We start from the raw sequence: 10,135 nt of genomic DNA, 5'->3' as shown, positions 1-10,135 counted from the left end.
GTGTGTCGAGCCGCAGCGCGGTGCGGCGGAGGCTGAGCCCGGACCCCGCCATGGCGGCTCCGCCCGCCCCGCCCCCCGCTGGGGGGGCCCCAGCCCCGGGACCGGGACCCGGCCCCGCGGGGGGCGCCGCGGCTGCGGGGGGGCCCAAGAGTGGGGAGGAGCGACTGAAAGAGATGGAGGCGGAGATGGCGCTGTGAGCGCGGAGGCAGTGGCTGGGGGGGCCCGGAGCGGGGGGGGAGCGGGTCTGTGGGGGAGATCGGGGCCCTGGGGTGGGCGGGAGAAGAGGAGGTGACCGTGGGGAGGGGCGGGAGGAGGTTTTGGGGGGTGAGCTGGAGTGGGCAGGGGAGGATTTGCGGGGAGACCAGGGTAAAAGGGGGCGAGGCCTGTGGGTGGGGAGACTTGAGGGATGGGTTGTGGGGAGCTGGGCTGGGACAAAAGGCTGGGAGACTCCGGGAGGGGGTGGGATGAGGATATAGGGGTTGAAAGGAAGCTGGGGGGGTGTCTGGAGAGGATGATGGGGGGAGAGCAGGAGGGTTCGGCTGAAGAATTAGGGCTCGCGGTGGTGGGCGTGTGATGAGCAGAGCCCAGGACAGAGGAGTGGGAGAGCTGGAGTAGAAAGGGGCTGGAGATCAGTAGACACTTGTGGGGGGGAAGGGGGTGAGTCCTGCAGGGAGATTGAAGGACAAAGGGATGGGAACCCCTGAGAGGGCACAGGGAGGCGGGAGCACCTGGAATCCTTGGGGTGTCCGGTGAGGGTAACGGAGAGCTCTTGGCGGGAGGGAATGGGGAGCTGCGGGGAGGAGGGCTGGGGATGGGCAGATATCAGGGCAAAGCGGTGAAAGACCCTGCATTGAAGAAGGGGTGGGCCTTGTGGCAGAAGGGGGACCTGAGCAACTGGGACCTGGGGGGGCTCAGGGCAAGGGCATGGAAAACTCTGGATGGTAACAGGGAGGCCTCAATGTGCTTCCATTTGTCATCCCTCGCCCCGTACAGGTTTGAGCAGGAGGTGCTGGGGGCCCCTGTCTCCCTGCCCTCCGGGGCCCCGGTGGTGGAGGCCGTCCCGGTAGCTCTGACAGTGCCAGCTGTGCCCACGGTGCCCCCAGTCCCAGTGATCCGGCCCATCATCGCCACCAACACCTACCAGCAGGTGAGGTACTGGCTTATCCCTCGCCATGGGGATGAGCAGCGTGGGAGCGATGCTGGGTGCCGCTGCAGTTCATTAGCCCAGAAATGCGGTGAGGGAATGTAGTTTGGTGGCAGCTGCGTGGTTAAAAACAGATTTCAGAGTAGCAGCCGTGTTAGTCTGTATCCGCAAAAAGAACAGGAGTACTTGTGGCACCTTAGAGACTAACCAATTTATTTGAGCATGAGCTTTCGTGAGCTACAGCTCACTTCATCGGACTGCATCCGATGAAGTGAGCTGTAGCTCACAAAAGCTTATGCTCAAATAAATTGGTTAGTCTCTAAGGTGCCACAAGTACTCCTTTTCTTTTTGTTAAAAACAGAGATGCTCTGGGCACGTGCTGGCCACAGCCCTGACTTGGGCTCTCTGTGACTGCACTCGCCTGCCCCCTTCTCCCCCCCCACCCCTTCTCCATCAACTCTCTACTGTGTGTCCATCTGTCTGTCTGATTAGGGGACAGTGTTGGCACCCATCACTAGGGAGTGAGTCGTCCATCGCCCTTGGTTACTAGATGAAATATTCACAACCAAGGTACCTTTGTCCCCAGGTTAATAGATCAACATAGTGAGGTCCCTAATAGTCCTCAGGGGTCTCCGGCTGCTCTCCCTCATTGGCTTTTAGGGAGCTGCACGTCGGTAGGATGCTTTTTGAGTGGTGGAGTAGATTGTGTGGAAGTATCATTAAATGCAAAACACCTCTCTCCACTGTCTCAGTCCCTTATTTGTGTTGGGTAGCTCCTGGGGCCCTAGTCATCTTAGGCTGGGAAGGATTTGATTTTTGTTGTTAAACATTGATTTCACTGTGCACTTGCAAATGCTGTAAAAATATTTCCATCCGTGATAATCAAAATTTACATGCAAAGTAAGCAAAATGCTGCTTGAAAACTCACGAGTTTGATTTAAGGATATTTACTTTGTATATGACGTGTGATGTTGACAATTTGTGTTTTAACAGTTATAAACTGTTAGAACCGCAACATCTGCTGTCATTAAATTATTGTCTGACTTCCCCCAATAACTTCCCGCAACTGTGAAAATTTAAATGGATAGAAATTGGTGAAAAAAATGCTTAAAAACACCAATATTAGGCTTTGAAATTATTTAAAAAAATTCTGCCAAGTGTCCTCATAGACCAGGGATCCCCGCTTGGTGCTGTACGAACACACAAAGAAAAAGACATTCCTTCCCCTGGAGATTTTACAATTATGTCTTGTTTATTCCTGGAACTGTTTAGGAATAGTTGATCCTAACTATCTTCATGTGGGAACACTCATATCAGAATAAGGTCATCCACATTAGAGAGTTAATCAGGAATAGCTATTGCACTTTAAATTCACACCCTACCTCAGTGGTTTTCAACCTGTGGTCTGTAGACCCCTGGGGGTCTACAGACTGTCTAAAATTTCCAAAGGGGTCTGTGCCGCCAACATTTTTAGGGGGTCACAAGTGAAAAAAGGTTGAAAACCACTGCCCTACCTTATTCTAGGCTTGTCTAAACTGAGAAGTTAATTCAGATTAAGGGTGTCTTGTTCCTGTTTAGCTTAATCCAAACAAACCATTGGAACAAACTCACCAGGGCAGTGGCGGATTGTACGTCTCTTGATGTCTCCAAATCCAGACCAGATGCCTTACTGGAGGAAGCTTTAGTCAAACACAAGTGCCTGGACTCAGTACAGTGGGAGCTGGCTGAAATTTTCTGGCCTGTGTTATACAGGAGGTCAGACTTGACGATCTGATGCTCCCTTCTGGCCTTGGAATCTGTGAAAACTGCTCTGCATGAAAAGCAGTAGCCAGTTACCATGTCCATCTCCTGACTGTCTGGGGTCTAAATTCCAGGTTGGCACACAGACGGAATGTAGCTGGGACCCAGTCCCCTAATGGGCTGTTCCTGGAGTGGGTCTCTGGCTCTCTGTTTGCTCTCATTTCTGTGCAGTGTCGTCCACCTCCCCTTGCCTCTCTGTGCTGATGGTCTGGTGTTGTTGGAGGCCAGTGGTGTGGCGAGCTAAAGCTAAATTAGCCCTCCACTCCTATGCCAGGCTTGCGGGTCTCACGCCCTCAGCTGCCCTGTCAAATCCCACTGCTCAGCCTCTTTTCTGGTCCTGCTGTGCCCTTTAACTAGCTGGTCCTTTCTGCAGCTGCACAGATGTTTCCTGGGGTGGTGGGGGCTGTGTTACCTGCCTCTGGACAGATGTTTCAGGGCAGGGGGCATGAGGAGGGGTGGTATTCCTTCTGCACTAGCCCATGTGCCTCTCCCCCAGGGGTATTATAGAGGTCTGCATTAACAGCCGCCGCTCTTGATTCATGTTTCTGTTCTGCTCCAGGTCCAGCAGAGCTTAGAAGCCCGAGCGGCTGCCGCAGCCACCGTCGTAGCCCCCATCGTGGCCCCCCCGGTACCGTTCGTGGGACCAGGTACGTAGCGTGTCTCGGTGGCCTAGTGTCTGACTGCACATGGCACGTTTGAGATTCCAAAGCAATGTGTCCTTTCTTTCTCTTTGAGTGAACTTCAGCGCTGGCGAGAGGTGCCGGATCGACAGCCCCGAGAACCGAAGCCCCCTCTTCATCCGCAGGGCAGGTACAGCGACAGGACAGGAGTCCCTCCACATACCTCACCGCCTGGAGGGGGGGCTCGGCCAGCCCATGGCTCCTCTTCCACAGCTGCCGATGAGCTATTTGTCCCAGCTGGGTGCTGGGTTTGTTTGCAGGCATCGATATAGCTAGGAAGTGACAGGAGACCCAGTAACTTCATTTCATACATGGGGCTACTGAACGGTCGTCTTCTGGGGAGCAGCTTTATCATATCATATATATAGCAATAGGCCCATCTAACCCGGTATCCTGCTACCCTGGATCAGAACCGTGGCCTCGTCTAATGTGGCCTCCTCCCTGCTGTCTGGATCAAACCAGCAGGTCCTTCTAGTGAGGTATCCCGTCTGCCTGGTCTCCTGACAGGTGCCTACACCAGTTGCTTCAGAGGATGGTGTAAGGTGCACCCCCTAGTGGACAGTTAAGGAATAATCTCTCAGGCAAAGTTTGTTCCTAACCCTAAAGAAGCCTAACCTGCTTTATAAATGCTGTATGCCATCCCAGAGGCAGCTGCATCTTAGCCCTGCACTATGTAGGATCCCAAAGCCCTCTAGAGGCTGCATATACAGTAATCATTCACTCTGTGGTGAGAAGCAGCTGCCTGTATACAGCTGCTGTGTCCCACCCTAGAGGCAGCTGCATTTCATCACTGAGTGAATGATTACTGTATATCTGTGGCTCAGACGTTTTTTACTGATGACCCCTTTCACTTAGCAAGTCTCTGAGTGCAACCTCCCCCCACCCTTAGAAATTAGAATACTTTTTAATATACTTAACACCATTATAAATGCTGGAAGCAAAGCGGGGTTTGGGATGGAGGTTGACAACTCATAACCCCCCATTTAATAACCTCGTGACCCCATGAGGGGTCCTGACCCCCAGTTTGAGAACCCCTGCTGTGTATGCAGCCTCTAAAGGGCTTTGGGATCCTTTAGCTGCAAAGGTGTAGAAAAGATGTCGTATTTGTTCTGTTGCCCGTGCTGACATCACAAGACGGGGTGGGAATGAATCCAGCTGAGCCAGCAGTTGGCTGTGACTCAGTTTGCTTCATGTTGTTGAAATGTGTGTGGACACCTGCACTCCAATCGTGGTTTGGGGGAGGGGACTCCAGCTCCCATCTTCCTTCACCCTAGATGCCTGACGTAACTCATGTGATCACTGTACAGAATTGGGATGGGTGTGGATGGATATTAACAAGGCTCCTTCTCCAAAGGCAGCTGTCTAATCAACCAGGATGCAATTTCCTCAGGGTAACATGATTCCTGTACATTGCTGCCTTACAGCTTGGAGTCTAGAAGGGATTTTCCCCTAATGATCAATCCCAGAGCTAGTACGCTTGGTCTGTTTGTAATACAGTAGCACCCTCAGCTGAGTTGTGCCAGGCACTGCCCAGACACACAGCAAGAGACAGACCCTGCCCCAGCTGAGATCAGGGCCCTATCGTGGTGGATGCTGCCCAGACACATAGCGAGAGACAGTCCCTGCCCCAGCTGAGATCAGGGCCCTATCGTGCCAGGCACTGCCCTGACACAATGAGAGACCGTCCTGCCCCAAAAAGCTTTCAGTATAACTAGACGAGGCAAAGGAAGGACCATTCTAGTTTTTCAGGTGAGGAAAGTGAGACATGGAGAGTCAAAGTAATTTGTCCGCAGTCACGCAGGGAGCGTGCAGCAGTGCTGGGAATTGAACTCAGCACTTGCAAGACCCGGCCTGGCGCCTTAACGTAAAATTGTCCGTCTCACCCTCTGCAGTTGTTCCTCCACAGAGGCCTCCAATCCTTCGACCAGCCTTTGTGCCTCACGTCCTGCAGAGATCTGGTAAGCTTCCCCCAGCCAGCCCCATCTTTACCCTAGTCTGATGTGCCTGGATCCTACCGGTGCTCTCCCTTTCAATCAGGAGACACTGTTGAGTCTGAAATTGTATTTCAATAAAAATTCCCTCCCAAGTTTTCCTGTTAAGTGAGATTCTTGCAGAAATAAATCAGGCCTTTCTATAAATCCTGAGGTTAGCAGTTTGTTTGCTCTATTCTTTGCCAAGGGACGGGGAGACCAGTTTCACTTCCTGGATTCTCCCCCACTGAGGGGAAATGCTAAAACCCAAGCAGAAGGGGGAGGCCTGTTTTCCTGGTGGCTTTTGCAGTTTGCTTGCTCCTTTCTTTGCACTTCCTAAAGCCCGGGGGTGGGATGGTTGGTTTCACTTCCTGTTGGGTAAGTTTCGCTTCCTGGATTTCCCTCCATCCTTGAATCAGGGGCTAGTCCCAGAATTGAAGCCATGGGGGAAATCCTGTTGTCATTGAAATGGAAAACCCGTTTCTGTCTGTCTGTCTCTTAGCCGGTGCTCCCAGGCCCCTGGCGATGCGTCCGCCTCACCACCCAGCCATGGTGGGGCCCCCCCATGCCCGGTCCCCAGGGCCCACAGATGATGATGGGACCCCCCCATGCAGAGGCCCCCTGGCCCGCTCATGGGGCCCATAGGGCCGATGAGAACTGGCCCACCGGTGAGTGTGTTTCCTTCAGCGATGGGGCGTGAGGGAGGGACAGGAGCCAAGGGGGAGTGGCGGTTGGCTCTCACCGGCCAGGGTGGAGGGCGTCTGTGGCTGTATCGTGGGATCAGATCTGGAGCGAAGCAGGGTTGGGGCTGGTCAGCAGTTGGAGGAGAGGCAAATGGAATGATAGGTGCTGCAGGAAGCTGTGGGGGAGTGCTTTCCTTTTGCAGTCAGGGCTAGCCCCAATGCAGCACTAGGGGGCGCTGTGCTGCAGGGAGCGGGGTTGGGGGCGCTCTCCCCTGGCAGTCAGGGCTGGTCCCAATGCCTTAGCATGGCACTAGGGGGCGTTGTGCTGCAGGGAGCGTGGCGGAGGGCTCAATAGAGGGGGCACTGTCCTCTCACGGTCAGTGCTGGCTGACCCTGATGTGTGTGGCTGCTCACTAACTGCTATGTCCCACCCCAGAGGCAGCTGCATTTCAGCACTGGGGGTATCGCCAGCTGTGGGGGTGGGGCTGTATTCTAAGCTCTGTCCAGCAGCTGGACAGAGGCACAGGCCGGGAGCCATTGTCTGCATAAGCCCCTTTAATGGCCCTGCTGTTGCTGCTGTTTAGGTGGGACCTGGGGTCCCCATCGGCCCGATCACTCCTCTGATGTCGGTTCCCCGCCCCCCCGTCGTGGCAGCTCCGAAGATAAACCCCATGGTGATCCAGGCAGCTCCCACAGTGTACTCCGCACCGCCGGTGAAAAAGCAGGAGGTATGGGGGGGCAGAGGCAGAGCCTTCTGCCACTCAAACTCCGTTGGTGCTTGAGAGGAAGGCATTAAACACACCCACCCACCCCTGCCCAAAACACATCTCGCTGGGCCATCCCACCCCATGGGGGGAGCTACCTTCCTTCCCCCAGTCTGTGGCTTTGCTCCTGCCCTGAAGTACAAGGGTCAAGAGCTCTGATCCTTGCCAGTCTTGTATGGGGTTATTAAATGTCTAATGCCCCTTTAAAACATACCAAGCTGCTTGCCGCCATGTCCCTGTGGCTGGGAGGTGTCCTGGAAGGGCTCTGGTGCTGGCCAGGTTGGGGGGAATGCGGGGAGATTGGTGGGGCAGGTGCCAGCCACACCCCTGCAGCAGGGGTGGAGGGGTCCTGTGGGACGGACTTTAATGTCCCCCAGGATTCCATCCTTATAGTACCTCGGATTTCGCCCACTGCATCAATGTTTGGAGGATTAGTGTGTGGAACATGGAGAACTCCCAATACATGTCCCAGTGGCAGGGAGTTCCGCAGGTTTGACCCAGTGATTTTGTGTTAACCCCATTAACTGCCCCAGTGGCAGGAAGTCCCATGGGCTAGCTCGGGTGTCCTATTGGTTAATTCCTTTATAATAACCTGTCCTGGCTGGATAGTCAGTTAACTCAGGGCTTCAGGCTGACCTTCCATGGGATTCATGGGGCTGGGAGTCCCATGGGCGAACACACCTCCCCCCTTGGGCTGGATTAATGAGGTGGGGAGTTCCCCAGGCCAGTCCCTCTGCAGTCGCATGGCCCTTGGTGTCAGTCTCCCTGTTGCCGCAGGAGGAGCTGCGGGAGCAGCCCCCGCCAGTTGTGGTGGAAGAGAAGGAGCCGGGGGGGCTGGAGGAGGCTGTGATTGGCCCCAGCATGCCTGAGGTGGAGCCTGTGATGCCAGAGGCCAGGGCGCTGCCTGCACTGCGTGGACCTGAACTGGGGCCCATACGGGGGCGGCGGCCCCGGGGCCCTGAACCTGGATTTGCACCAATGGAGGTAAGGGGACATCTTTCTCTGGTGGAGGGGATCGGGGGAGGGGTATGTGCGGGAGTGGGGGGAGAACAGGAGGGCTGGGGTGGGGAATGTCGTGGGATGGTTGTGGGGGGACACCAAGTGGGAGGGAGTCTGGGCTGGAGTGGGGGGAACCACGGGAGGGGTGGGGATGGGGTCTCTCCAGAGACACCAGGGGTACCAATAGGGAAGGAAGGTCCTGTGCCAAGGCGGGGGGCTGCTCCTACAGGGGTGGGGGTCTGTTCCGTGGGAGTGCTGCATGCGGGGGTGGGGCTTGGTCTGCACTGTGTGATGGTCCCTCCTCTGCCAATGGGCCGCAGGCTGTGGAAATCCCAAGGGGGATGGGGGGGGTTCCCCATGGCTCAGTCAGGATCTCATCGGGGCAGGGGGTGGTCTGGAGCCAGCCCTGGGCCAGAGGGCTGTGAACTCCCTGGAGGGAGTGGAGAGCGCGGGGACGGCTGCTCTGGGGTCTGCCCTGGGGGATGTGGCTGACCTGTGGCCTCCCCAGCCCGTGGTGGAACCCGTGGTCGAGGACAAGAAGAAAAGCAGGCAGGAAAAGCTGAAGCGCTGCATCCGCACGGCCGCCGGGAGCTGCTGGGAGGACTCCAGCCTGCTGGAGTGGGACTCAGGTGAGTGGGGGGCAGGGTCGTGATCAGCTGGAGTGGGGAGGGGGAGAATCCCAGGTGGCTGGGGTGGGGTGGGGAGGGGAGAGATTGCCAACTGGAGCGGGGTGCAAGCGAACCCCAGGATATTATTGCAGTTGATTTGTGGGACTCCCTGCTGCAGGGGGATGATGATGAGGGTTGACCTCTGGGACTCCCTGCCACTGGATATTGCTGGGGGTTGACCTGGCAGGCTCATTCCATGCAGCAGATGCTGAGCTCTGTGGCAGAGGATTGCCATGATCACAGGCAGGGGTCCTATGGCCCTGCCCCACTCTCAACCTCCCTCCCCCACCCCATATCCCAGATGACTTCCGGATCTTCTGCGGGGACCTGGGCAACGAGGTGAACGACGACATCCTGGCCCGGGCCTTCAGCCGCTACCCATCCTTCCTCAAGGCCAAGGTGATCCGGGACAAGCGCACCGGCAAGACCAAGGGCTACGGGTTTGTCAGCTTCAAGGACCCCAACGACTACGTCCGCGCCATGCGCGAGATGAACGGTGAGGGGAGGTGGGACAGGTGCCGGGGGGGGGAGGGGGAATTAGGCTGTTGCACCACTAATGCGTGGGGCAGGTTACCCTGTCTTGCTCCAATTGGCTTGGCTGCCCTTTGACTCTGCTGCCACCCCCAGCGTGTATCTTGGGCGGGGCGGGGGGGCTGAGGTTGCCCAAAGGTGACTTACGGGGGGAGGGCCTGGCGGGCAATGCAAGCTATGGGGCAGCTCAGCCCCACATAGAGGCCTGGCGATTGGCCTGGGAGAAGCACCCAGCCTGGCGAAGGGAACAACCTGAGGGTGTTCGAAGAGCACCTCTGCGGAGGAAGGTGCAGCCAGATCTGTGTGGTGTCCCCTCCCGTTCCCGCCCCCCCCCATTCTGGGAGCGTCTACTGACCCCCTGCTCCCATCTGTGTCCCCCGACAGGTAAATACGTGGGCAGCCGCCCCATCAAGCTGCGCAAGAGCATGTGGAAGGATCGCAACATCGATGTGGTGCGCAAGAAGCAGAAAGAGAAGAAGAAACTTGGACTGAGATAGCCGGGGGGGAGGATCCTGCCAGCCCGGGCCCCCGCCCTGGGGCCCCCAGCAGACGCCAGGCAGACTTGGCCCCCGCCTGCCCTGGGGGCTTTGGTGCTGGGTGGCCAGCTTCCTTGCCCCGTTCCATCTGTCTTGTATGACAGCTCCTGGCCCAGGGCAGATTCCTCCATGGACTCTCCAGTGCCCCCTTGGGTGCTGCCCGGGGGTACCGGTGCCCATGGGGGGTGGGCATGTGTGTAATGCTCCCCCCAGGCCAGGGACTTCACTCTAATAAATGTTCTTTTTTTTTTCTTTTGTACTTACAAGCCCAATGGCTGGGGTTTCCCTTGCTGTTTCTCCATAGGGCGTGGTATGGGGGGTGCTCCCCAGGTCCATACCGCCTCCTGCTGGAGGGTCGGA

General features: G+C 56.6%; 1 protein-coding gene across 1 annotated transcript; it reads left to right on the top strand.

The window, feature by feature from the left end:
* Positions 1-10,041, top strand: LOC144279644 (RNA-binding protein 42-like). The gene is given in 13 exon segments (XM_077841225.1): positions 1-193; positions 994-1,147; positions 3,504-3,591; positions 3,680-3,754; positions 5,517-5,582; positions 6,097-6,149; positions 6,151-6,195; positions 6,197-6,262; positions 6,862-7,005; positions 7,819-8,025; positions 8,549-8,669; positions 9,010-9,204; positions 9,624-10,041. Coding segments are annotated over 13 exon segments (1,470 nt in total). The 5' UTR covers positions 1-50; the 3' UTR covers positions 9,737-10,041.
* Positions 10,042-10,135: the final 94 nt, after the last annotated feature.

Source organism: Eretmochelys imbricata, chromosome 24 (genome assembly GCF_965152235.1).
Source record: "Eretmochelys imbricata isolate rEreImb1 chromosome 24, rEreImb1.hap1, whole genome shotgun sequence".
In the NCBI taxonomy this organism is placed as follows: domain Eukaryota; kingdom Metazoa; phylum Chordata; order Testudines; family Cheloniidae; genus Eretmochelys; species Eretmochelys imbricata.
The sequence above is the reverse complement of the archived record's forward strand: the minus strand, read 5'-3'. Positions and strand labels throughout refer to the sequence as shown.